The sequence below is a fragment of the Heterocephalus glaber genome, unplaced genomic scaffold, assembly GCF_053883595.1.
Source record: "Heterocephalus glaber isolate CG9 unplaced genomic scaffold, H.glaber_assembly_v1.0 deba00001606, whole genome shotgun sequence".
NCBI lineage: Eukaryota > Metazoa > Chordata > Mammalia > Rodentia > Bathyergidae > Heterocephalus > Heterocephalus glaber.
This window is the reverse complement of record NW_028258377.1, coordinates 18,973,415-19,001,271: the sequence shown is the minus strand read 5'-3', so window position 1 is coordinate 19,001,271 and position 27,857 is coordinate 18,973,415. Positions and strand designations below refer to the sequence as shown.

The 27,857-nt window shown below is 45.0% G+C and overlaps 1 protein-coding gene across 6 annotated transcripts in view; it reads left to right on the top strand.

Moving 5' to 3' along the window:
- The window catches only part of Kcnip1 (potassium voltage-gated channel interacting protein 1), a 369,324-nt gene that overhangs the window by 159,405 nt on the left and 182,062 nt on the right, over positions 1-27,857 (top strand). The window contains exons 1-2 of one of the 6 annotated variants that reach the window (XM_087194856.1): positions 1,214-1,626; positions 16,123-16,204. The exons of 3 other annotated variants lie outside the window; for them this stretch is intronic. Coding sequence is in view for 2 of the 3 variants with exons in the window: in XM_004836391.4 (XP_004836448.1) it covers positions 1,566-1,626 (61 nt within the window). In the remaining variant the exon portion in view is untranslated. Of the gene's footprint in view, positions 1-1,034; positions 1,627-16,122; positions 16,205-27,857 lie in introns of those variants that run through there. 2 more of the 6 variants (XM_004836391.4, XM_004836393.4) reach the window with 2 other exon arrangements.

The following is a 27,857-nucleotide window of genomic DNA, read 5'->3' as shown; positions in this document are numbered from 1 at the left end:
TGTGTTTGTGTCTGCTCCTTGGTAGGAGCACGTAGGTGTACTGTGTGTGTGTAATGGGCATTGGGTCTGTCTGTGCACAAAGGCAGTGTCTGGGTGGGTTTGCAGCACTGTGCCCATGTCTGTGGGTCCAGGTGAGTTTGCATCTTTATGAGGCCATATGTTGGAGGACTCAGCGAGCTGCAAACATGTGTGTGTCTGTGTGGCCACAAGGAAACCACTGGGCAGCCTAGGCCAAGGACTCTCCGTGCTGATCTAAAAGGGCCTGAGTCAGCGCCCTGGCAGCGCATGCTTAGGAACAGGAGGCTCTTTCTCAGTTTTCCAGGAAGCGATCTTGCCTTTCAGTATCACAAGGAGTGGAGTCACAGAAGTAGACCCAGACCTTGCCTTTCAGCCAGAAGCCACCACAGAGAGGAGACTGTTTCCTCCCCATGGCTGGCTGCTGTCCTCTGCTGGTGAGGGAGCAAATGAAGGACCATGAAGGAGGGAGACAGGAGGGGAAGATAAAAAGCGAAAAATCAAGGTCCCAGGGGGCCAGAGCCCCTTTCCCCTCCACAGCTCCTGGTTAGAAGGTGGGCCCTGCCCGCGGAGGATTCTGCAGGCCCCTCAAGTCTGCACAGAGTAGGAGAGTGCCCTCTTCCTTGGTAGCCTAGTGGGGTGTACGTTCCTCATCCCTTCCTGGGTGGTACAGACTCCTCCACTCCAGGAATCCAGGCAGTGAGTTAAGATGATTTTCTTTGAAGTCAAATGAAATCACAAAGCACCACACACAGGGACACACACACACACACACACACACGCTCTCCTCGGGGCAATCTGCTGCCCTCTGAACCGAACCGCACCCATCAGCCAGGTGCCTAGCGGGTCTGTCTGCCCAAGAGTCCCCCTGGTGTCCCGCATACGCCCGGCCCGGGGGTGCGCAGAGTGCGGCCAGCAGGCCCGGGCCGGACGCCCCTAGAGCCTCCCTCGCCCCCGCCCCGCCCCTCCGCGGAGACCCGCAGGCTGCTCCTCTGCAGCTCAGACTCGCGCCCCGAGCGCAGGAAGGCGGGCGGGCGCGCCGCGGCTCTGCTCCGCGCCAGCCCCCGGCTCTGTTCATTCATGATTGGTACTCGGCCCCCCGAGACCCAGCCCGAGCGCCGGGTGCGGAGCGGAGCGTGCGGCAGCAGGGGGGCGGACCGCGGCTCCCTCACCGCACGCGGCGCGGGCTCGGCAGCCACGGCCGGGCAGGCGCGCCGGCCCCGTGTCCAGCGCCAGCGCCAGGCATCGGGGCTTGGTTCCCGGCCCCTAGCGAGGGCGCCGGCCGGGCTGGGATCTCGCGCTGGGGAGCAGTGGCGAAGGTTCGCCGGGAGCAGCGGGCCCCGTGAGTCAGTGCATGTGCAGGGCTGAAGGAGGAAGCGAGAAGCCTCCTGGCGCCCCAGCTCCACGCTCGCTGAATACCAAGCTGCAGGCGAGCTGCCGGTGCTTTTTCCTTTTTTGATTCCTCCAATTTGGAGTAGACAATCCACACTGATTTCTTTTCACGGGAGGGGAGGAGCAGGGTCCCAAGTCGCACCCAAGTCTTCGCTGCCATGGGGGCTGTCATGGGCACCTTCTCATCTCTGCAAACCAAACAAAGGCGACCCTCTAAAGGTAAGCATCCTTCTTCCTTTTGTTCCCCTGGCTGGGTTTGGGGGTGCTCAGTGCTGAGCTGGGGTGCTCCTTCTCCCTCCCTTAGTCCTGACCGCCTCTTCCTGAGGAGCCAGGGCAGGTTCTCCTCTCCAGAGAAGTAAGAAACCCAGTGGAGGGCTGGTGTGAACACCCAGAGGAGGGAGCCAGAGAGGGTGCTGGTCCCATGGCACCTAGACCCCTCTGGGGCATCAGGTGCGAAGACACCCCCCCCCCCCGAAACCTCTAGGAGCAGGAGGAGGAGGCAAATTCACAGGTGGGGATGGCTGGATTCTCCAGGCGCAAATGGGAAGCTCTTCCTGTTCCCATGATGGCCGGTGTTGGTCTCACTCTCATGCAGCCCTGCTGGGTGGCGAAGCCAGGTGTAGACCTGGGAGTTCCACCATCCGGGAGAGGGTGCTCTGCCTCTCCACCCAAAACCTCTGCAAGCCAAAAGGAATCAGCTATGCCAGGTGGTGAGACTCCCTGTGCTTATGTTGTGATGGATCAAGGAGTCCATAGGAGCAAGGGTATCTCTGGAGCATGTACCAAGGTCTGGGGACCTCAGGGGAGCTGAGGGCACTGTCCAGAGGTGGCTGAGAGGGAGCTTATATCAAGGACTGAGCAGCCTCATATCTTGGAGTCCCTCCTGCCTGGAGCCTGTTCCACAGCTGCTTTGCTCCAGCTGAGCGCTTCCCCATTTCACCAGTGGGAGAGTTGTCAAAGGGATACATGTGAAGTTGGGCAAACATTCTGGGCCCTGGAGCAGTTACAGGCCTAACCAGCAGTTAGGAAGTTGCTTGTTGGGACACAGAGGCTGGAAGCAATTAGGAAAGGGATAATGATGGGTTTGGTTTTGTTTAATGCTCAAAAGCCATTGTGAGTCTAAGTAACCTGACACTTAAACATTCAAGTTCTGCCACTAGAGCCCAGATTCCAGTTACAGGTAGGGTTACAGCTTCCCATCACCCTTTGTGCTGGCTTAGAACTGTACTAAGGTGGGGGTGGACCCCAAGTGCACTTGGGATGTCTTACCTTGGTTGGGATACAGAGCTCCTCCAGAGGAAGCTGTCTTTAAAAGCCTCAGGAAGAAGGGCTTCAGCTTCTGGCCCAGTCCCCCTAAAACACCAATCCAGCTGAACACCAAGGTAAAAAAATCTCTGGGTACAGAACCTAGGTGATAAGGCTGGGCTGCCATTTATAGCCTAGAGCAGGAGAAACAACTTTAGCCCGTTTGCTAGCTGAGATCCACATCCTCCTGGCAAGGAAGGGATGGGTTGCCCTCTTACTAGTCCCGAGCTAGACAGGTCTGCCAGCTTCGGCCCAAGGCCTTGACATTTGGAGCCCCCCCGACACATACAGATCCTGGGGTGCTGCCTGACTGGGGACAGTGTTCAGCACCTCATCCAAGTCTCTTCCCTGTATCTGACCACCATGAGGTTTCAGGGGCCAGGGGACTATGGGGACAGGAAGCTCAGGAGTTTGTTTTAAAATTTTTTCAATGCCTGCTCCACCCTTAAGAGGCAGTTAGGTGTCACAGAAAGATCTCAGGCTACAGAATACAGTGAAGTCTAGTGTGAACCTCCATCATTCCTTCCCTGTGTGACCTTAGGCAACCCTGAACCTCTCTAAGCCTCAATTTTCATATCTACGTAATGAGTGAGGCTACCATGTCCCAGGGGGAAATGGAGCATGTAGGAAGTGAAGCGAGGGAAGAACCTCCCTCATATACTGTGTTGTCTGCAGCCACCATGGATGCAGAGGAGATTGTTGCAAGGGTATGAGAACCAAATGAAAGATGGACACAGAGCTCCTTTCAAAGGGCTTGGAAAAGAGTAAACACTCAGACATTGCTGTCTACCATTCCCTTCTCCTACCCAAAACTTTAGGTCACTCTGAATCAATTCTTACAGGATTCCCAGGAGCCAAAGCTCTTGCTCCTCTCTCCCAGGATCCGAAGGAGAAAAGGGGGTGCTAGCATTCAGTGTGTTCCTACTCTGTGCCTGGAACAGAGCTAGTTGTTTTATCCACATAGTATTGTTTAATCCTTATAACAGTGTTTGTTTAAGGCTTCTTGTAGGTCCAGGGTCATTGAGTGGGCCGCAAGACAAGCTACCTGAGCCCTGAATGCTCAGCCCCTCCTGCTCAGGACCCTAGACATTGCTTTGAACTGTCCAGCAGTCCAGCTGCATCTCCCCTCAAGGTATTTGCCCCCTGACCAGAATCATAGCTACCTGTCATGCTCAGTGAAATACTGATCATTAAAAGACCTTTCCAAGGGAGGCAGCTTGGAAACATGGACAGAGCCTTGGCAGAGAACGGCAGTCGTGGGGGATCTCGTCCTGGCTGAGTGACTTTCCCCCTCAGTGCCTTGGTTCTTGTAAAATGAGAAAGTTACATTAGACATTTTCTCAGGTTCCATTCCGTTCTCAAATTCTAAGATTTTGATTGTTGATGTTCTAACCAGAGCTGCTGCTATGATCTCTGAGATGTCAGGCTCAAATCTACTTAGATGTAATCAGAAGAGAATGGTTGGGATTTTCAACTCAGGAATCAGTCTCTCTGCCCCTACTGGGTTCAAATCCAGGTTCTACCACTTACTAGCAGTATGACTAAGCCTTGTTTTCCTCAAGTGTAAAACTGGGACAGTAGTAGTTAACTATCTTAAAATAGCTGTTGTGTTATGTGCATTCCAGGGACAGTGCAAGGCAAATGCTTAGCACAGCCACTGCTACATAAGTGGTCAGCAAATTTTAGGTACTATTCATTTTATGGCTGTGTTGTTTGGGGCTTCCAGATGTCCAGAGTAAAGCCATCCTGAAAGTAGACAGTACCTTTGAAATGGCTATCAGCTTATTTTTGGAAACAACTTCTAGTTCTGTCCAAGTAATGAGGACGAAAATCTCAGGCACTGAGATGCTGATCTCGTCCCACATCCCCCACTGACCTGTGCTCTGTGGCTGGTCCTGAAAATGTCATAGCCTGCTTAACTTGGAAATATATTTATGTCTTTAAAATAGGGCAAAAATTCCACATGATTAGTGCTGAAAAAAAAAAAGTGTACTTAGCCCAAGCTGGGTGCTCAGGGAGAGCTTCCCAAAGGCGGCAGAAATCTGAAGTAATTTCAGAGCTCTGCCACTGAATAAAAGCATTGAAATTCACTTTCTGTCTTTCTTTCTGTTTGGGAAAGCTGTGCTTTTGGGATTCAGCCTCTGCATTCCAGTCTGGGTGGAAATTTATGGCTCCAAGAGTCTTGCATTTGTGTATCATGTCAAGGACACCGTTCCTAGGCTTGATTGGGTAAGTGAGGCAGTTGAGGTGCTGGAGATGACCTAGGGGAATCACGCAGGTGCAGCTGTGGGGCCTACGGGAGGCAAGAGAATTTAGGGAAAACATCACCAGACCAAGACCACCCCAACAGAGACTTGCCTGTCACCTCACATTGCATAGGTGGCTGGCTTGTAACTCCGTCGTGAACTATTGAAAGCATTCAGAACTTTGAGAAAAGGCCAAGGGCCCCTTTGGAGTGCTCATTAAGTAGGTGAATAAACAAAATCCCATAGCTATTAGATGCTTCTTTTAAGGCAATGTGGCAAGGTAGAGACAAACATGGGACTGATCTCCTGATTCCCAATTCAGTTAGCCCCTTGGAGAATTTGTAGAGGCAGAGTGCACCTGATGAGCCCAGCCTTGTGATTTATTGATGGGAGGCCAGCAAGAGACAGAGAGTCATGGGGAAGCAGTGGTTCTGCTGTCACAGTCTGAGGCTCAAGAGAACTTTGAAAAGTTACTTCATTTAGAAATGCCAGTTTCTTCATCTGTGAAAGGGTAATACTAAGTGAGAGATATGTTTGTGCCTTGGGCTTTACCCATCTCTGCATGTTTGCCCATATTTTAATTCTGTAGTACCCTCACCCATCCACACAAACACACACACCCTTATCTCTTTGGTCACCAATGAAAAGGACACCTATATTCTAAGACCTCACTCGGCTGTTTCCATATTCAGAAAGTCTTCTCTGAGCCCCAGAGAGAAGTGACTTCTCCCATCAGAATTCTCAAATTCTTTTAAGGTATATATTCTTATGATTAAAGTCCTGCTTGGAATTAAGCAGTCAATGGAGATGTTAGCTCCCCTTCCCTATCTCCAGAGTATAGTCTTATTGAGGCAGGAAACTTGTCTGAATCATTCTTCACAGTCCCCATCTTGGTTCACTGCACATAGTAGGTACTCAGTAAATATTTTCCGAGGGAAATTTTAAACAATGAAATGGTTGGCCAGTCCCCATTATTTCCTAGAATTGCAGACCCTGCAGGAAAAGTTAACTTTCTGCTGGAATTTCAGTTACCAGCCCTCTGCCTGGAATGAATTCTGTTATTTGGTCTGTTAGCTTTGAATTGGCTTTGTCCATGAAAGATACCGAATCTGTTTACTGTTTAGCAGGAAAGTGCTGAGAACAGTGTTCCTACTCCAACCCCCTGATAGTCACAAAGTATGAGGAGCCCACACCCAGGGCTAGGCACAGTTCCAGTCCTTTGATTCCAGCAGAAGCTCAGTGCAGCTGAAGATGAACAAAAAGAGGGAGACGGAAAAGACTGGAAGTATGAATAAAAGGACTTACTGACTAAAATCAGCGGAGTTTTTCAGTCTGGTCCCTGGAAAAGAGGAGAGCTTGGATTCCTTTGTCTACTTGGAAGAGATTTGCTCAATAAATGCTTTGTAAATGTGCAAGCGAATAAGCAAGTGCATAATTTAACAAATGCGTGAAAAGATGGCAGGGACAGGAATAAGAATTAATAAGCAAATGAGCGAGGGAACAAATGAATAATCGAATGAAGGAATGATTGAATAATTGAGTGTATGAATGAGTGAGTGTATCCATAAATGAATGAATGATGAAATGTAAGAAAAGCTATAATAAAGAACTGTCTTTCTATGGAAAACATTGATAATCATGCTATCCATATCCTGGTAAGCCCCATCTTAGTCCACTTTCTGTTGTTAATAACAATATCAAAAGTGGGTGCCTTTTAAAGAAAAGAGGATTATTTTGGCTCACAGTTCTGGTCCAGGTTGAGGACGCGTATCTGGAAATGGCCTTCTCACTGGCAAAGTCTTGAAGGAGAGCAAGACATCACATGGTGAGAGACAGGGAGTGTGTGTGTGTGTGTGTGTGTGTGTGTGTGTGTTTTCTCTGGTCTCTCCTCTTATAAAGTCACCAATGTTCAAAGATGGGGAATCCAGCCCCAAAACCTCATAAAATCCTAATCACCTTCCAGACGCCCCGTCTCTGAACATATTGATTGAAATAAGTTCCCACACTCAGTGCTTTGCAATGGGATTAAATTCCACCATGAATTTTGAAAGGGATGAACCACACTCAAACCATAGCAACTCCCACCATGAAATCTGGACAGAATCAAGGGTACTGGAAGCCCTGGTACAGATAATTAATAGCAAACTTTCAGTGCTTCCTAGAAAGCTGAAAATTTTAAATTCAGTCAAGGAGAGTCCTGGTAATTTTTTTTTTTTGGATGCCAGTAGGTTTGTAGATCTTTGCAGAAAGTAGGGTGATGAGGTGTCTCTCAGTTTTCACTCTTTTGTTGAAAGAAAAACAGGAAATAACTCATAATGACTTCCCTTGATTTTCAGGTTTATCTTTACCTTGTCTGGGTGAGATCAGATCTCCATATCCATCCACTCATTTACTTGTTCACTTAGCCAACTACATAATTAACATTTCTTCTCTGATGTATTTTGATCCCAGGATATACTCTAGCATCTTCACCTTCCTTCTACTTTTATGTAATTCACCTGGTGAACTTCTACATGTCTTTCAAGGCTTCATTCAGTGTCATCCCTTTAGGAAGTTCTCCCATGCTCCTGCAGAATAAAACACATCTCTCCCTTCTCTATTCCTCCATAACTGTTGGTGCTTCACTTTGCTACAATCCTGAACACACTATGAAGTTGTTATTGGGAGCTTATGGGTTTATCTCTCTGCCTAGATATCAGGGGCTGATTCTTATTCTAGGGCCTCTGTCAAGCCTGACACTGGGTCCAGACTTGATGGATGTTGGATTTATGGAGAAAAGGATGGATGGGCCAGAGTGTGTTTTTGAAGGCTCTGAGGAGTGCAGGAATTCAGCAAGCCAGATGAGAAATTCAAGTCTGCTCTTGGGGAAAAGTGCTGCACAATTCTGCCTAATGGCCCTGGAGTGGATGTTCCCATTCATCAGGCAGGGAAGGAGCAGTATTTAGAAGAAAGAGAGACAGAGAGAAAGGGGGGGGGGGAAGAAAGACTAAGAGTCCTAGGGTCTTTAGAGAAACACATTTCAAAGTTTCACCTCCCTCCAGGTAGCATTTTAAGTAGGTCACTTTCTAGAAGTAGCTTAGCCAGTAGGAATAGTGCACACTTCCCTTGCCCTAGCCATGGGAGTGCCATTTGGGATTAGTTCTTGTGAATCCAGGACAAATAAAAGCCTTAGCCACAGACTAGAAGGAGGGAAGAACCACACACCACTCATATCAGGGAGCTAGGGATAGGATCACAGTGCTTAGGACCACTGAGTTAAAATGGAAAAGGTCTTGGATTGACGTTTCCTCTGTCATAGCCAAACCTCTCTGAACCTCAGTTTTCCCCTCTGTCAGATGGACATAATGACAGTGTTTCCCTTCTCGGGCTGTGTGAGGACTGAGAATGAAATGAGTCCAGTGCTTCTTGTGCGGGGAGAAGATTTTTAGCAATTCGTGGTAATTCTGGGTAATGTTGGCTTTCCTGCAATGTCTGAGCTCAGGGCAGTCCTCTGCTCCTTTGTCACTCCATCTATGGGATGACTGTGGCTTTGCCCCTTTGAGCTGTGGCTTCTGATTCCATTTCCTCAAAGAACCAGACCCATCATATCCACAGTGACCAGAACCCTGAGCTGTTTCTCTGGTGATAGCTATAGGAAGTTGTCAACTTTAGATGCTAAAAGAAATTCCCAGTAGTGAGATTTGAAAATGTATATTTTTTAAAAAGAATTGATATGTGATATGTACATGTACCATTTCTCTCTGCAGTGACTGTAATCATTGTGGACTGCAAACATTACTAATAAAAATTAAAACTTTTAAAAAATAACAGCTAAAATTGGTCCACCCTTCTCTTAGTACCAGGCACCTTGCCCCAGCCTCTCCCATATTATTCAATTAACCTCATCCCTGGAGGACATGTTGCTGCCTTACTTCTTACTTTGCAGGTGAGGAAACTGAGGCTCTAAGAAGGGCAGTGCTTTGCTCAAGGCCGGGAGCTTGAGGACAGCAGAGCCTAGTTCTTGCTGATCCAGGAGCCTGAGCTTTTCACCACACCAGCCTCCTCTCCTCCTGGCTTCCCCTTGGGAGCCTGAGGGGCCTGTGTGGAAAAACAGTTAAAGCAGTTACATAGATGTGGGGGAGAAGGCATTCAAGGAGAGGCGGAAGCACCTCATTAGCCACACAGAGGAACTGAGCTGCCTGCAGGCCCCAAGCAAAACACTCTTAACCCATCTCACACCACCCTTGGATCTGTTTCCATTTCATCTGACACTGTAAAAGCCTGAATATGAAATGATTGGGGCAGAAAGCCAATTAGCAAATTCATTAATAAGATTAAACATCTCTCCTCTGCTCTAAAAATTTATGTGAACTAAATTTTTCTCCCTTTGTTTCAGCCATGATGGCCCATCAGTAAAGGATTGAGCATTTACCTCTCTCCAAGTATGTTAGAATTTTCAGCCATCAGCACTAGACCCCAGAATCAGGGTTTTCATACAGTCCAGAAAGCAAGGAGGGCTCCATTGGTTAATGTGTGGTTAACATCACAAAGGAAGCAAATGTATGAGCATGCTATACATTTGTAAGAACATGGCTGCTTTCTCATTAGTTCCCTCTTTATCCTTAGCCACATGCTGGCCCAAGTCCATATTACCCATGTGTATGTGTGTAGCAGTTAAAAGCATATACTCTTTTTTTATTATTCTTAAATTCTTTTATTGGTACATTTTAGGTACACAACACAATTACATTTCTCATTGGGAATTGTACCTTTACATAATGCATCTTGGTTCTTATTTTTTCCCCATTCCTAGCCCTCGCTTCACCCCCTCCACTCTTCCTTATTTACAAAGACTTTATTTCCATTTTTTCCATTTCTCAGCATTTTTCCTTTCCCTTCTTTCCTTTCCCCTGCCCCTCCTACTACCCCTACCCCTTTGGACCTTTTCTTCCTATTTTGCTTTATCGATTATTCATTTGAATCATTGGTACATTTTAGGTATACAATATAATGACGTTCATCATTGGAAATTTGCACCTTTACATAATCTCTCTTGGTTCTTATTTTTCACCCTTGCCCAGCCCTCCCTTCAACCCCTCCATTCCTCCCTATTTACAAAGATTTTGTTCCTATTTTTCCATCTTCTCATATTAATCCCATTCCCTTCTATCCTTTCCCCTAGCCCTCCCACTTCCTTCCCCTTTGCCCCTTTTCTTCCTATTTCACATTACCTATTATACATTTTAGTCCTTATTTACACTTTCAGTTTCTCATACCAGAGAAACTATTTGGTATTTATACATGTGTGTCCTATTTATTTCACTTAAGAGTATCACCTCAATGTGCATCCATTTAGCTATAAATGTCTCTAATTTCTCATTTTTTATGGCTGAGTAGTACTCCATTTTATTAAAAAAACACATTTTCTTTATCCAGTCTCCAGTTGATGGGCATTTGGGCTGTTTCCAAGTTTTAGCTATCACAAACTGTGCTATGAACATGGGTGCACATATATCACTGTGGTATGATTCTTTTAATTCTTTGGGGAAGATCCCCAGCAGTGGAATAGCGGGGTCAAATGGGACTTCCAGTCCTAGTTCTTTGAGGTATCTCCATACTGATTTCCACAGTGCTTGCACCAGTCTACACTCCCACCAGCAGTGGAGCAGGGTTCCTCTTTCCCCACAGCCCCACCAGCATTTGTTATTGGTTGATTTCATGATAGCAGCCATTCTTTCTGGAGTGAGGTGGAATCTCAGCATTGTTTTCATTTGAATCTCTCAAATGACCAGCGATGTTGAACATTTTTTCATGTATTTATTTGCTATTTCTACTTCTTTGTCTGAGAAATGTCTGTTCATTTCAGATGCCCATTTTCGGATTGGGTCTTTAAATCTGGGAGGTCTGATCTTTTTAAGTTCTTTATAGATTTGAGATAGTAGACCTTTGTCTGAGGAAGAGCAGGTGAAGATTTTTTCCCACATTGTGGGTTGTCTCTTCACACTGCTGGTGGTTTCTCTTGCTGTGCAGAAGCCTTTTAATAAGAAGAGATCCCACTTGTTGATTGTGCTAGTTCACGGGCAACTGAGGTTTTGTTCAGAAAATCTTTTCCTACACCAGTGTCTTCAAGAGTTCTACCTAACCTCTGTTCCAACTGGTTCAGAGTTTCTATTTTAATATTTAGATCTTTAATCCATTTTGATTTTAGTTTAGTGCATGGTGAGAGATATAGGTCTAGTTTTAATCTTTGGCAAGTTGAAGCCCAATTTTTCCAGCACCATTTATTAAACAGGCTATCTTTCACCCAGTGAGGGTGTTTGGCTCCTTTATCAAAGATGAGATGGCTGAGTGTGTCTGGCGTTGTTTCTGCATCTTCTAATCTGTTCCACTGGTCCTCAGGTCTGTTTCTTTGCCCATACCATGCTGTTTTTATCACAGTAGAAAAGCATATACTCTTGACAAGACAGGCCTGAGTTCAAATCCTGGCTTCTGTGTGACCTTGAGCAGGTCACCTCACTGCCTGTGTGGCTCTTCATCTCTACATAATCTAGCAAATTAGAGTATTGTAAGGATTAAATGCATTAATGTATGTAAGACACAGCAGTCAAACATAACAAGAATGCAATCAAAGTAAGTTATTTCTCTCTAGATCTGTGCTACTCAAAGCATGGTTCATAGACCTGCAGCCTCAGCTTCCATCTGGGAGCATGTTAGGAACACAGAAACTCATGCCCCTGCTCAGACCTATCAAACCAGAACCTGTATTTTACCAAGATCACCAGATGACTTGTATGCCCACAGAAATTTGAGAAACATTGGCCTGGAACATGTAGTATATATTGCATTATATAAAATTACATATAAGCAGGAAGGGACCTTTGACACCTTCTGATTCAATTTTTTTTTTTTTTTTTTTTTTTTTTTTGTACCAGGGATTGAACTTGGGACCTTGTGCTTGCTAGTCAGGTGGCAGAACCACTGAGCTAAATCCCTGGCCCTGATTCAGACAAGATTGAGCATGTTCAGGGTGGTATGGCCATAGACCCTCAGCCCTGATTCATGGTAGATAAGAAAATTGGAGACTAGAGAAGGTGAATGAAATGCTTCCAGTCACGCAGTTTGAGTTTCAGGCCTGGCATTCCCAGGCTTCCCTAGCCCTATTTGTCTTCCTGTAAATTGTTATAAAGCCAGATTTCCCCAGATTAGCATTTTTCCAATTGAGCTTTTCTTTCTTTTTAACAAAACAGAAGTACAGGACTAGATATACCCATTAAGTTTTAATTTACTAATTTTAAATATTTTTCCAGCCAAGTGAGAAACTGAATCTTGATTCTACCAGCCAATTACCTAAGTTATATCCCAAAGCTCACTGCTAGCTGAAGATAGAGGTGATGAGGAGACATTTGTATCTTCATCTAAGTTACTTGTTTTTGGGGGGGGGGGCAGTACCAGGAATCGAACTTGGGTCCTTGCGCTTGTGCAGCATGCGGCAAAACCACTGAGCTAAATCCTCGGCTCAAGTTGCTTTTAAGATCAAGGCCAGAAAAAAACCAAAAGATCAAGGCCGGGACACAGTCATATGGACTGCAACTAGAGACATCCCTGCATAAGAGATAGAATTAATAATGCTCAGAATCCTAGAGAAGGCTGGCAACCTGGGTTTCTGTTCAGTGTCTTTGAAGCCAGAAAATTTAACAAAAGTTAGAGGGACTCTAAATAGATAAAGGGAGGGCCTGAAGCAGGAAAGTCAAATATCATTTCCAGGGAGCCTAGTATGCGCGCGCGTGTGTGTGTGTGTGTGTGTGTGTGTGTTGGAGGTGTCTAATCTCTTTTTATCTTTATAGTACTTTGTGGTTATATTGTCATTCTCACTTTGCAGAATCGGGGAGGGTTTGCACTGGAAGGTCTTTGCCTGGCTAGTGATGATAGAACAAGTATTTGAAGATGTCTGATTCTGAGGCACCCCCTCATGGCCCCCCTCTGGGAAGGCTGCAGCTCCAGGTGCCTTGGGGAAGCCAGTGCATTTGCATCCGTGTAGTTGAGGCTGCACTTTCTTCCATTTCTGGAATTCACCCGTGTCTGACTCTCCCAGATGTTCATGTTGTGCACTCAGCAGAGTCTCCTAGGAGAGTTTCTCCCACCCGCTACCTAAGTGTAGCCAGCACAGGGCTCTCTACTTTCCCTCTGCACACTGAACACTACAGGCTCTAAAATGATCACATCTCCTCTCTCCCCACTAATGGTTCTTTAGATAATTCAACGCAGAAGCAGTAAGTCTGAGGAAGTTTATTAAAAAGTTTTCCCATGTTGACTATTTTGGTGACATTTTTGAAACATAATATGCTTTCAAAACATTTTTTTTCATGTTGTTGTGCTCTAAGCATCTCTCGAAAATGTTCCTGTTTGGTATTACAGTTGGAACTAGACAGAAAAAAATATATAATAATGTGTATTGGACACCTGCTGTATTCCAGAGCTGTGGAAAGTGTTAACAAAATAACAGTGACAAAATAATATTTACATAGACCTTACAGTAATAATAAGAATCAGAAAAGTGACCTTTATGTAACACATTGTGCTAAGTATCTTTCTAAGTGCTTTTGATACATCAAATTGCTTTGATCCTTACAACAGACTTCTCAGATAGGTACCGTGGTTTTTTTCATGTAACAAATGAAATTTTGTACTATGAGAAGTAGGTGCTGATCTCCACGTTTTCTAGATGAGAAAACTAAGGCTCCAGAAGAAGTGGCTTGCTGGTGACTCCAAAGCCCTTGCCTTTTCCCTCAAGGAGCTTCCCTATGTATAATAACTAGTGAATGGCAAATCTTTAGAGCCCCAGCTATGTACCAGACATATTAACAGCTTGGTTCTATTTAAGCCTTAGAGTATCTCAAGGGAATGAATGCTATTACTAGACCCTTTCCATTGAGGAATCTGGAAAATAAAGGGCGTAAGTAAATATAGTTTGCCCTCTGTGTCTGCAGGTTCTACATCTTCAGATCCAACCAACTGCCAAGTGGAAATTATATTGAAATAAAAATTCCAGTGAGTTCCAAAAGGCAAAGCTTGAGTTTGTTATACACTGAGTACTAAGCTGAATCCATGCAAATGGAGTGATGTGTGGGCACTTTATTAGGCAGGGTAAGTAATCTACAGAAGATTTAAAGTATAAGGAAGGATGCATCTAGGTAATATGGAAATACTATCTTATTTCATATAAGGGACTTGAGCATCCCCAGGTTTTAGTATCACAGAGGCTCTTGGAACCAGTGCCCCACAGCTTTGGAGAGATGACTGTGTTCGTTGTCTTGCTTCTCATAAGAGGCTGAGCCAGGATCTGAGTCTAGATGATTTGATTTGACTTGAGCAATGGCATGCTTAATCACAGTGCTAAACTGAACCTGAGCTCCTCACTGTACTACTCTATGGATTGTATAACATTGTGGGGTAACAGAGAACAAGGATAAGAAAAGAACTAAGTGAGCAGGGATCAGAACTGGGTCCCCCTCACCACACCCATGTCTCCCAAATTTTCTCCCAGTGATTGCCCAGACACCCATTTGCTCCCTCACCCTCCACTTCCAGGACACTTACTGTATGTTCCCATGATTCACCCACTGATTACCTTCCATGTTTATTCCCTGTTATCACACTTGACTCTCCAGCAAAAGTACCTTTTCCTGAAAAACCTGGACTGACCTTTCTATCTTTCTGGGCTTCTCCAAGGAGGCCAGCACGGGTCTGGGCACATAACTGGTACACAGTGACTTAAACTGATATTTCACAGAGGTGAACAGGGCTTGGGATTTCCTACTTGGAATTCATGTAGCAAAGAAACTTGAACATAGCTTTAGACAAGAAACACAAGGTATGGATGCAGAGATTATCATTTAGTACAAATGACTAACAAACGACTGTTCCATCACAACATTGAGTTGATGGAGAGAAAAAGGTATGGCATGTTGGGTGAAACAACTGAAGGCCAGTCCTAGCTCACCTTTTGTGAGCTGTGTGGTTTAAATGAATTGTTCGATTTTTCTCAGTACATTACTTTCTTCATCTATTAAACAATAGCAAGTCTGGCACCAACTCACTGGCATGGCATGAGGATTCAGTGAGGTGATATGCATGTGTTTAGGAAGCTGTGAAGGATGCATAAATGGCTAGATGATGATAGTAATGACTTTGGTGATGGTGATGATGCTCATGCTCAGTGGTGGTGATGGTGGTGATGGTGACAGTAGTGATGATGTTGGTGATAGAAATGGTGGCATTGATGTGGTGGTAATGGGGTGGCGTTGCTAATGGTGTGATGAGTGTAGTAGGAATAGTGGTAGTGAGGGCAGAGGTGTTGATGGCAGTAATGATAGCAGTGGTATTAAAGGTAGTAGTGATGGTGGTGATGAGTGGTGTTTGTGATGGTGGAGAAAGCCAGTGTTAGTGGGAGTTGTAATGATTATAGTAGGGAATCCTTGACTGTAGGGATAGTGGTGGTAATGGGAGTGGTGTTGGAGTTGGTGTTGGTGTTGATGGGACTGGTGGTGATGATGTCATGGCAGTGATAGTGGTGATGGTGACTGTATGATGGTAGTGATTGTGGTTATAATTAAAGGTGGTGTTAGTCATAGTCACAGTGATAATAATGGGGTGATGTTGGTGATGGAAGTGGTGTTATGACGGTGTTAGTGATAGTGTTGTTGGAAGGATGATGACAGTAGTGGTTGTTGTGGCACTAGTAGATTTGAGACAGTCATGTTCTTTGTCAAACTTTCTTCTTTGACTAAGCTGTTAAAGGATTTTCAACCCCTAGAACTTGAATTCCCCCAAATGTATTTTTCAAAAGTAGGAAAAAATGAAACAAGTTAGCCCATGCCTTCAGATTTTCCCCTTATTTATGGTCAGTAATTTCCGAATCATTTTAACATACGCTATCTTCTTGTCACATGCATTCCAACACATAGCACAGCATCATATGGTCAAGTCTTCAATACATATTTGTGAAGTGAAGGAATATCCTTGCTGAAGGAGATAGGCCATGCGCCTAGAAAACTCATCAGAGTTCAGAATCCCATCTCCAGGGATAACACAGGGGTTATTGGCACCAGTGTCCATTGCATCAGAATAAACCTGTACTAACACCACGAATACCCTGGCCTCCATGGTTATCCTTCTTCTCTGGCAGGTTGGAAAGTCCTGTTGGCATCTACCCTGCCTGAAATGTCAGCCTTACCTGACCTGTTGCGTCCACAACCTTGCCCTCACAGGTAGGGCCTGTTCTACTCTAACTCTGACTGATCACAGGAACAGTGGGGGAGAATGGTGTCTTCTACTAGATGATTCCAGAGTACCCATACCTCCTTCTTTGGTGACCTTGCTGTGAGACAGGAATGAGAGGCATGTCCTGGCTCTGGAGATGTTCTTCTTGGCAGTCAGTCTTCCCTCAATCTTGGGAGAGATTGCAAAAGTGCTCCAAGGACAGTACCAGTGTCTTTACAGGCCACCCTCTCCTTGAGGCAAGTTAGAGCCACTTGTAGATCCTCTATCCATTGAGTATAGAAAAGAAAACAGGCTACTCAATAAGTAGACAATGTTATAAGTCAAAAATGCATTGAATCTACCTAAACACAGTGCCCTTCAGAGAACAGTTGTTTCCCCTTGGGATCATGGTTGAAACTGAGAGCTCCAGCTTACTGCCTCTGTCCAGCATCTTGAGGGAGGATGCCTTTCTCTCTTCGTGGTCTTTTGTGGTTCCATATAAGTTTTAGGATTATTTTGTCTTGTTATTTGAAGAATGTCATTGATATTTTGATGATGATTTCATTGAATCTGCAGTTTCCCTTTTGTAATATGACATTAACAATATTAGTTCTGCTACTCCATGAATATGGGAGATTTTACATCTTCTAGTGTCTTTTTCAATTTCTTTTTTTCTATGTTTCATAATTTTCATTATAGAGGTCTTTCATCTCCTCATTTGGGTTTATTATTAGGGTGTTTTTTTTTTAAATGATAGTGAGTGGAATTGTTTTCCTAATTTCTTTCCTAGAGAGTTATTGTTGGTTCATAGAAAAGGCACTTTTTTGAGACAAGGTCTTGATAAGTTTCCCAGGCTGGGCGTGAATTTGTGATCCTTCTATCTCAGCCTCTCAGGTAGCTGGAATTAGAGGTATGTGATACTGTACCCTGCTGCTACTAATTTTTGTATTGATTTTATATCCTGCCACTTTGCTTACTTTAACCATCATATCTAAGAGTGTTTTTCTGATGGAGTCTTTAGGGGCTTCTAAGTATAGGATCATATAATTGACAAATAGGTATAATTTGACTTCTTCCTTTCCTTTTGTATCCCTTGTATTTCTTTCCATTGCCTTATTGCTGTGGCTAAAGTTTCAAATACTATAATGAATAAGAGTGGTGAGAGTAGATGCCTTTTGTCTTATTTCTAATTTTAGAGGAAATATTTTTAGGTTTTCCCCATTCACTGTGATGTTGGGTATGAGTTTGTCATGCACAGTCTTTATTGTGTTAAGCTCTTCCTATACCTAGTTTATTCAAGGCTTTTATCATGAAGGAATATTGAATTTTGTCAGAGGTTTTCTGCATCTACTGGAATGATCATGTGTCCTTGATTCTATTTATGTGGTGTATTATATTTACAGTACCGATTTGTGTATATTGAACCATCCTTGCATTCCTGAAATGAAACCAATTTGGTCATAGTTTATGATCTTCTTAATGTGCTGTTAATTTTGGTTTGAAAATATTTGATTGAAGATTTTGTATCTATGTTCATCAAGAATATCAGTATATAGTTTTCTTTTTTGTTGTATCTTTTGCTAATTTTTGTATAATGGCAATACTGGCTTCATACAATAAATTAGAAATAATTTTCTTTTTCTTTCATGGAATAGTTTAGGGAGCAAAGTTATGGAATCAGCCCAAGTCCCAACCTACAGATGACTAGATGAGAAAATGTGGTATATATACACAATACCTGAATACATATTATTCAGCCTTAAAGAATGGAATCATGTCATTTTCAGAAAAATGGCTGGAACTGGAGAGCAGCAATCTAAGTGAAATAAGCCAGACTCAAGAAAGAAAGTATGACATGTTTTATGTCATATGTGGAGTCTGTGGAGGGCAATGACATAAAAGTAGATGGGAGATTTTTTAGTGAAGGGGAAAAGGAATGGGGAAAGGAGAGGGGAGGGTGGGGAAAGGAGAGGGGAAGTTAGGGAAATATAAAAGGGTTGTGTATATGATCAAAATATATTATAAACATGTATGAAATAACACAATAAAACCCATTATCCTGTATACGTAATATGCTCTAATTAAAAAGAAAACTGTGTTATGGGTTGACTTATGGTTGTGTTACAGACTTGATAAATATAGATTCTCTACAACCACAGTCATAGTCATTAGAACAAGTATGTCAATTCTTGCATGTGCCATCACTCCCTCATCCATTACCTGTGGTAGAAGTGATCACCATCACAGGGCATTTTCTTTCTAAGGTAGAATGTGACTTCAGAATCTTTCAACACCACAGGTGTCCAAACTGTGATAACCAGTTGATTACCTGGCCTGAGAGGTAGATGAAATTTACTTGCATCCTAGGTCTGACAAAATCTACATTTGCCATTCCCTCTTCTCAGCATGTGCTGTCTCTCTTCTCTCTTCAGTGTGTTTTCCTGAAAATGTGTTTCTGTGTAGATGTGTGTATTAAACTGCTGTTCCGGGCTAAAAGACCATTTTAGTCATTTACATGCTGTTTTTTGTATGAACTCTAGCCTTTCAGAATCCCACTCGCAGAATCATATCTGTAACTTAAGATCTGCAAGTAACATCAGCTCACATCTGAGAGAGACTCAGGTTAGAAGTGGGGAGAGTGAAATACACATACAGCACACACCACCAGCCATCATTAAAAGTGACAGTGAGATAGTGTATGAATGTGACTTTGAAGTCCTTTAACAGATTTAACACTCAGTTTAACTAATATCCATGATCTCAGGGAAGCAGGCTTAGAGTAGAACAATTTGTACTTTAAAGTAATGCTAGCTGCTGTAATGAATAAGTCCCAGTGTTTTGGTGGCTTAATTCATAGAATTTTATTTATCATTCACATGATTTGTCAGTGTATATATTGCTGGTGTGCAAGCAGCTTTCTTCTATGTGGTTACTCAAGGTCCCAGCCTCCTTCCATCTTGTCACTCCATCAACCCCAGAGCCTCCTCTACATCTAGGTGGAGGGCTGGAGATGGCACACTACTTTGTGACCACTTTGATCTGGCAGTGCAAACATCATTTATTCTCATATTTCATTGGGAAGAGATCACTGTATAGCCCCACTCAAGTGCAAGGAGTGGTAGGGGACAGGAAGTGTGGTCTCTGACACATATGGTTTCACAGAAACAACTCTAGTCTTGGAAAAGTGCACAGTGCAGGTGGTGTCCAGACCACATGGCCAGGTCTGCCACAGAGAGCAGTTCAGGGATGGGTAACTCACCGGATTAAAGTCCTAACTGTCAAGGAGTCTGAATGATGATGCAACTTGGTCACCTTGGGCAGAGATCAGGGCAGCTCCAGAACAAGAGGTTAGCTGGCAAGGTCCACAGAAACCTGTCCAAGAAGTCCTGCTCTGCCCAGGAACAAGGTCTGTGAGATCCTGATGTTGACTGTCTCCCTCCTGAGGAGAGGATGCACCATGTGGTCAGAGCCTGATGCCATTAAACATTTGAGTGGTTCAGCCAGCATCCCTGAGGAGTCTAAGTTCACTACAAAACCCTATGATTATAACGTGCCTCCAGGGAGAGGCCACACTGCTCATGACAGCTTCAGCATTCCTGCTCTGTGTAGCAGTTGCATTTCTCATTGTGGTTTATATGATAGTCTCATGATCTGAGTTAATGGGAATGTTCTCCTGACAGATGGGTCCCTTCTGGGTATGCCAGCAAAATCAGGCTTCCAAACCTCCAAGGCTCAATGCCAGAGGCTGGGGAACTCGCCAAGGTAAATGCCACTTTGTGAAGTCTCTGGAAAGCAGCCAAAAGCTCCCCCTGGTAATGCTCCTGTTCCCATTGTGAGACTTCCCTGACCTGCCCATGAGCATTTGGGAGCCACAACCAAAGCTTCACACTTATGCTCTGTTTCTAGCTGCATGTGGGACATTCTGGCAGCTTCTCCCCACCTCTGTAAGAAAGAGGACAGAAGGGAGAGGAAGTGAGAAAAACAACATCCAATGCTTAGAATTTCCCCTCCAAAGTATACCTTTTGAGCCTGGTCTGCAAGGACTTTGAACAAAGAAATGTTGATGCTTTGATTATCGTATCTGCAGCAGTTGCTGAAATGGCTCTGACACTCACCAGTGCTTAGTAGGAATTATAATTACATTGGAAGACCCCAGGCAACTGAGTAAACTGATTAGCTGCTTGCTCTGAGTTGATAGATTTTTTTTCCCCTTCTGTATCATAAGTAGGGCCATAGGAAATGGCAGAAGCTCTGTGGGTGGGAGTTGTCTGAGATGGGCTGTGCACATCCAGAAAGCCAAACCCAGTGGTGCTGACAGGCTCCCCGAGAGACAGTCTGACAGGTGCCTACCTGCTCCAATGCAGGAAGTCTGAATTCCCTCAGTCCAGAACTGCACTCTGATCATGTACAGAGAGAGAGCTGGGCTGAACAGGCTGATGGTGGCTGGACTGTTAGGCAGTGCTCTGGGAAGCCCTCCCCCAGGAAAGCTGAAGCTTTCTGCCAGGCATAATTATTGCATGGATAATTACACAATTCAGAGCCTGCTAGAGAATCCTGGGTTGGTGCCAGAGCGGAGAGGCAGGGTTCCGGGACTACAACCACTTACTGCTTCTCAGAGTTTGAGTTTGAAAGAAGAGGATAATCATTTCCCCCTCCCAAGAATCCTACCTGCCAGGGGAAGGGCTTGGCAGAGATAAAGCCAAGAGAGGCAGGAAGTTGATGAGTTCTCTCTTCCTCTTCCCACTCCCTTATAGGAGAGGGTCCCCAGAGATGTAACTTCGTTCTGCTTCTGTGCTCTCTCTGCTCATTCCCTTCCTGGGAGAGCTCCGCATCCACAAGCTCCTACGAGCTGGTGACACCAAGTGCTCCGGCATCCACCTCATCCTCGTCCTCTGGGCTCCAGTTGCACATCTCCAAATGCATGCTGGGAATTTTCTGCAGATGTCTCCTGTAGCTCATCGTATCCCAAACTGAGCTCCCACCCCCTGTAGCTAGTCTGCCCCTCAGTCTGTATTCTCTTCTCAGCCAGCAGCATCTGTTCTCTCAGACACCCAGCAAGAAGGTCAGAGTTCTTACCTTTGCCTTCTCTGCCACCATCTATAAGCCATCTGAAGCCAGGCTGTTAGTTCTACCGCAGATGTGCCTCTTGGCTTCTGCCTCTTCCTTCAACCCCACTTTCCCAGGTCGGGTTCAGACTCCACAGCCATCTCTGGCTTTCTTCTAATGGCCTTTTCACCTCCACACTAACTTTCTAGAGACCGCCTCTCCATGCCGCCATCCAGATCCTTCTGTCTTCATGAAAGTACAGTTTCATCTTCCCATGCATCTGTCAGTGGCTTCCTGTCACTGTCAGCATTAACCTTACCCTATTAGGCTGTGCCCAGGGCCCTTCCCAAGCTGCCCATGTTCCAGCACTGCATCTCCTGCCACACTAATGACAACAAACCCTACTGGATACCATCTGCATTTCCTCCCATTCCTCAAGCATGATCTTTTTCATGCCTGACAGCTTAGGTGTGGAATAGAGGAATGTAAAAGTGAAAGTTAGAAGCATGGCTCCATCACTTGCTAGACTTCTGTGGCCTTGAGCAAGACACTTGATCCCTTTGTTTTTTCTTCCCATCTATCACATAGGAATAATAGTAATAATACGACCCACCTCATGTGATTGTCAGGATTCAGTGGCATAATTCAAGTAAAGCACTCCAAACATAATGAGTACATGAGAACTATATTTTCAAATGTTTTCAGCATATCCCGAAGTAGCTACTCAGAAAATGTCAAATGCAGGGGAATAAAATAAATTAGATTTCAACTAGTCCACACATTTTACAGAGGGAGAAACTGAGATCCTGAGAGGATAAGGGTCCTCTGGGCTAACCCAAGAGCCTGACTTCCAACCCCCAGCACAGGGCTCTCTGTTCTGAGGCCCAGCCAACCTACTGTGGTTGCCACATTCCTGGAGGCCTCTGAGGGCTCACCAGTGATGAGAGGGATACCTGCTCATTCCCCAACCCCAAAACCCATTTGAGGAATGGGTTAGGGCAGGAGGGGAAAGAAAAGCTTTGCCCCAGTTAAACCACTGAGCAGAAATCAAATAGCATGGGTAATTAGGAGTGAGCTTCTGTCCAAGGCTTAGGAAACTTTACCAAAGATGAGGCCCTGGGCTTTGTCTGAGGTGCTCCATATGGGGTTCTCTCTATGGCAGGAACCCAAGCCTGGGGAGCCAGGGTGGCCTGGGCTCTGGAAGCAGCTGTGTCTGTGGGCAAGTCTTAGTCTCTAGAAGGGTGTGTGTGGGCTTAGCCCCAACTACAGCACTTACCAATTGAATGATCTTGGGAAAATGATTGAACCATGCTGACCCTCAGTTTCTTCTTCTGTAAAATGGGAGGTCATCATAATATCCATCCCCTAGAGTTACTGTGAGAATAAAGGAAATGGTCTGCCTAAAGGCACCAAAGCAGAGCCTGTGACTTAGCAAAGACTCAGTAAGCTTCTGGAAATGGCATTCACCAAGCACTATATCCTGTGTAGAAGTCCTATCTCTGCAAATTCATGCACATTCTCTCCCTAGAATGCAGAGAAAAGAAGACCTCAGTGAAAACCCTGCATAAATCTTTGCCGATTGGCAGTTTTTCCTCGAGTTAATTTGGGAGCCCGTGACCTTTCCTGTCGTGCATTTCTCTGACTCAGACTGCAAGATTGCAGTGCCAGCCAAATGTGTGACAAGCCCCTTTCTCAGGCAACTGAGGAGAGGCAGGAGTGTTCTGGAATCTTCTCTTGGGGAGGGAGTGGGGGTGGGAAGAGCCGTCTGACTCTGAAGCTTGAACAGAGTAATTCTGAAATGTGCCTGACATCTCACTCAGCAGGGGCAGAAACCACATCCCTGTGCAGGCTTCTGTGTCGCAGTCACCAGGGAAACAGGGACACTGGAGCTGAGCAGGATGCTCCTCTGGGGTAGCACAACTCAGTGTTCCATGCAGCCCAATCGTACAGCCATCCTTTGATGATCTGCCTTGGGACAGGCCCCAGCTTGTCCACTGAGCATCCCATTAGCCTGGCTGCCTCTGTGTTTGCCATCCTGTTGGCACTCTTATCACACCTGGGGGTCAAACCTGGCTCCTCTGCCTTCGAGTTGCATGACTTGCAGTGTTTACTCGTGTCACCTTTCTTGGGCCCCAGTGTCCTCATTTGTAAAATGAAGCATGTTGTCATGCAGTGAGAAAGGAGCCTTCAGGCCTTAGAACAGTGGTTGGCCCTTGGTACGGTCAGTCAGTGCCCCAACTTTTATCGCTGTGCACCTTCCATAGGACCCCATTTCTACAGATGAAGAGAGAAAGGCTCCAGAATGGGAAAGCACATGCTCAGGGTGGATTTGAACACAGGCCTGCCAGGCTCCAGTCTGGGCTTTTCTACACTTCCCAAGCTGTGTTGGAGCTCTCATGGCCAGGGTTTGTACATCCTTCTCCATACCACCTATGCATTGCACCCAGATTACATCAGTCTTTAATTGGAAATCTATCTTTCCGGGTCTTGAAGATGTGTTAGACTTGGAGAGTTGCCCAGTAAACTCAGATAGTGACATCTGGGTGGGAAGTCTGAGCTCTTGTCAACTGCTCCTTACTCTCCTGGCTTTGTTCATCCTCTCCCCATATTTGGGACACCTCTGCCCAGCGTAGTAGCACACACCTTTCATCTGCCCATCTCCTTCCTGTCCCCTGGGGCATGGCACAGACACATCACTCTCCCATCCCAAAGCTGGTTCCGGTGATCCTTCTCCATGCTGGCAAAGTCCCTTGCTCAGCAGTAGCTGCTCATAGAGCTCCAAGTCACGAAGCTTTAACATCAGAGACCAAGCCTTACCTAGTACACAGTTCCCGGTGTAGGGCAGGAGTTAAATAACGCTGTACATTTACTTACTAATTCTGCCTTATTATAAAAAGACTTGAGGCACCTGAAGGAATGAAAGTTAACAGAACTGAACTAAATGGAGGCAAACGTTCTTGCCCAGAAGAAACACCATGGGCTTAGGATTCAGAGGACCCTTTGTTTCAAGGGTCATGATGTAACCTAGTGTTATGTAGCATTCATTTTGGGGAGAGTTTATGGTTTTAGTTTTATAAATGATTGTATTGTCATCCTACATTTATGGAAACACAGATGTTCTTATATTTAGGTTATCTTTTACTGCATATTATGAGGGACACGGTGTGCTGCAGTGGTATTTTTGAGCTGAAGGAGTTGGGAAGGCTTGGAGCCTGGAATCATCAAGGATGGACTGCTGGAAAAACTGATGTGTTTTGCCTGAGCCCTGCCCTCAACAGACCAGGATTTTGGCAGCCAATCCCACCCAGGCTGCTCTGGAAACCAAAGCTCCAGGTGCAAGGCCCAGACTCCTCACATACTCTCCCCTTGCTTGACCCGATACCCTGCCCCAGTCAGCAGGCCTAGTGTTTAAGGAGTGAGCTGCAAATAGCTCCAGGTCTCTGAATAACTTTCTGAAGCTTGTGAGATCCTGACAGCCTTCCTTCCAATACTGTGTGGGCTGCTGCAAAGTGCTGCAGGTCAAACTGTAGCTGTGCTGTTAATGTCTAGCTGGGCAAAGTTCCTTATCTGTAGAATGGGGCTTCCCTGTAAAACTGGCTCAAGGAACAGATGAAATGTATTCTGTTGAGTGCCTAGGATACAGCATGAGCTTGAGAAAACTTAGTTCATCATCCTAAGGTATCTGGAAGGTAATCAGAAACAAGTGTCCAAGGATGTAATAAGATGGCCAATAGGGCCTATTCTGGGCTTATTTGAAAAGGAGAGGGCTTTGTGGGATGCTAGAGTTAATAGGACCCATGATCACTTACTTTCCAGTCTCTGCTCCTAGGCAAGAAATTTGTGACCCATTCTGAGATATCAAGATGTCACAGGGTCACAGATACCCAATCAAAGAAGTCCAATGGTATAAAGAGCCTTTAGGCCATTTTTCCTTTGAAAAGAAGATTTTTCTAAGGGGCTTATGCTGATGAGCTCTGAATGATTCACCCAGGCAGGCTAATGCTCTGAAATTGACAATAGAGTCCACTGGCTCTGTTCAACTATTCAGCAGGCCAGGGCTTTTGTATTGCACAGAAGACCCCTTCCTAAAGACAGCACTGTGGTTCTTTTGTCAGGTGAAGTATGAGTGAACATCCCATTTATGTTAATTGGGACCTTTTCAGAAACTCAACTCTGTTTAAGGAAAAAAAAAAAAAAAGAGGAGATTTATTGGTTCATGTAATAAAAGGGCCAGGATAGGAACAGGTGAATGCAGGTACTCAAAGAAAATCCCCACAAGAATCTTGATTTCCATTCCTCAGGTCTGCTCTCTTTGTTGGCTTTAGTCTCATGAAAGCTCTAGGAAGTGCCAAGAGTTGTCCTAGCAGCCCCGTATTTACACTCTATCAGCTTACCAGTGTCAGTGGAAAGAACCTCTCCTCAACAGGTCCAGGGAAAGCCCCAGGCCTGGATCCCATTGGCTGGATTGGGTCATATGCTATGCTCTGATTGGCTAGATAGTGGTGGATGGGAGGAGAATTTGGCCTTGTACTGTACTTGGGAGGAGTAGGCAAACCAAGGAGCTATGACTAGAAGAAGGAGAATGACCACTGGGCCAGAAGAAACAAAACATATCACTGCTCTTCAAGGACACAAGGTTTCTGCAAAGCCTCCCCTCTCACTAAGGCATGACTTGCCCAGACTGCAGCCTAAACAGTATCAGTAGTTCTAGCTTCCATTCACAGGCCACCTGCTTTTTTTTAGACACTGTGTTCTTGGTTGTACATCCATCCTCTTGTGAACCTCTGAGATGTGTGCTGTAATCATTATTGTGTCATTTTACATATGACAACCCACCAGTTTGCAAGACAGAGTAGCAAAACTGCTCAGATTTTTGAACTCACAGCCTGATTCCAGACTGCAGACTCTTATCGCCAAACCATAGTCTTCCCCAGGAGTGCTTTTGTTCTTTAGGTCACTACACTTTAAATGCCTTCTTCCCATTCCTTGCTCGCTTGCCGAAGTCTTTCTTCAGTGTCCCTCCTCTGAATAGCTTTCCCAGGGTTTAGGCTGGCAAGGTCCTTTTCTATAGCAGTAAAACCATCAGGTCCCAGCTCAGTACTGCTAGTGTTCATGTGTCTCTTAGAAGACAGAAACTGTCCCTGTCCTCTACTAGTCCAGCACCTCATACAGTGCCTGGCACATGGTAGATGCTCATGGTTCATCAAATGTCTTTTGGTTGCTTAGATAGCAATATAAACAAAATCAAAACACACACATTTTTTAAGTCAGGTACTATCTTTGCAAAAATGCTCCTTTTAATCTTCCCAATAATACTATGATGAAGTCATTACCCTTCCTGTTTTGTAGATGAGGAAACTGGGGTCCAAAAAGGTTAAATGATTTGTCCAAAGCCTAAAATATAACATTAGCTGAATTTCAAGGAGAAGACCATCTTTATACTCTTCTGCCTGTCATGCCCAGGGAGCTGCCCATAAGATCACCCTGTTGCATCACCTGGGCAGGCTAGTGCTAACCTTAAGGCTCAAAATTTAGGTTGTGTTTTCCCAGCATCTACTGAATCCTTTTTCTATGTTTAGAGAATTATCAGCATTGGGATTTCTCTCTCCCCAACATAGGTGCTTAGGCTCAGTCTACCAGCCACCCTTCCTTCTAGGGCTGAGGAGCAGCAGGACCCACCTGAAGCTTTGTTTGGGAGGGTTCACCTGAGGAATAGAGGAAGAAGATGAAATGTGAAATCCATTTTGTCGAGTGTGGCAGAAGGGGCAAACAGCTTTGTGGAAGCAATGCTGGGCAAGCTCTGGTGTCTCCCTGAACAGGCCACAGTGTCTGTGTTAAGCAATGGAGATAATGGAAACTTCCAGAAAAGTCAGAAGAGGGCTTGAATTTTATTCCAGGTAGAGTGACCTCCAAGCCTAATATCTTGACCCCTCTGGAGATTCTCTGGACTGCCATATATCTTTTTATAAATCTCTTCTCTGCACAAACCAACTGGCATGGATTTTGTAGTGGATGGTCAAACATTCTGACTGGTGCACCCATCCTCATACCATGAAGCTTGTGGGTTTTGGGCATGGCCACATGGAAGGACAAGGTGAGCTCTGGATGCTGAAGAAAATCAGGTGAGGATGCAACGGCAAAGAGAAATTATTATGTTAATGGGCTTTTCATTCTACATCAGTATTTTCAAACTCTGTGCACAAAAATTACCTAGGGAAGTTATGAACATACAGATTCTGACTTAGGAGATCTGAGCAGGTTCTGGGATCCTGCATTTTTTTTTTCCAGTACCAGGGTTTGAACTCAGGACTTTGCACTTGTCAGGCAGGCATGGCGCCATTGAGCTACATCCCTGACCCGGGGATCCTACATTTCTAACAATGCCCTCTTCCTCCAAGTTTTGCTAATGCCACTAGTAAGAGGACCATCTGTGGAGTGGTGAGGTTCTGAGACCCTTATGCCTCAGGCAAAGAGAAAAACTGCATTTTTCAGCTTTGTAAAATAACGAGATCAAATCATCCCTGGCAAGTCTACCACTAACAATTATTCCCATCTTTGGTAATATCCATCCTAAGACACGGGGAGCTTCAAATCTCATAATTAGCTTGCTTTGTT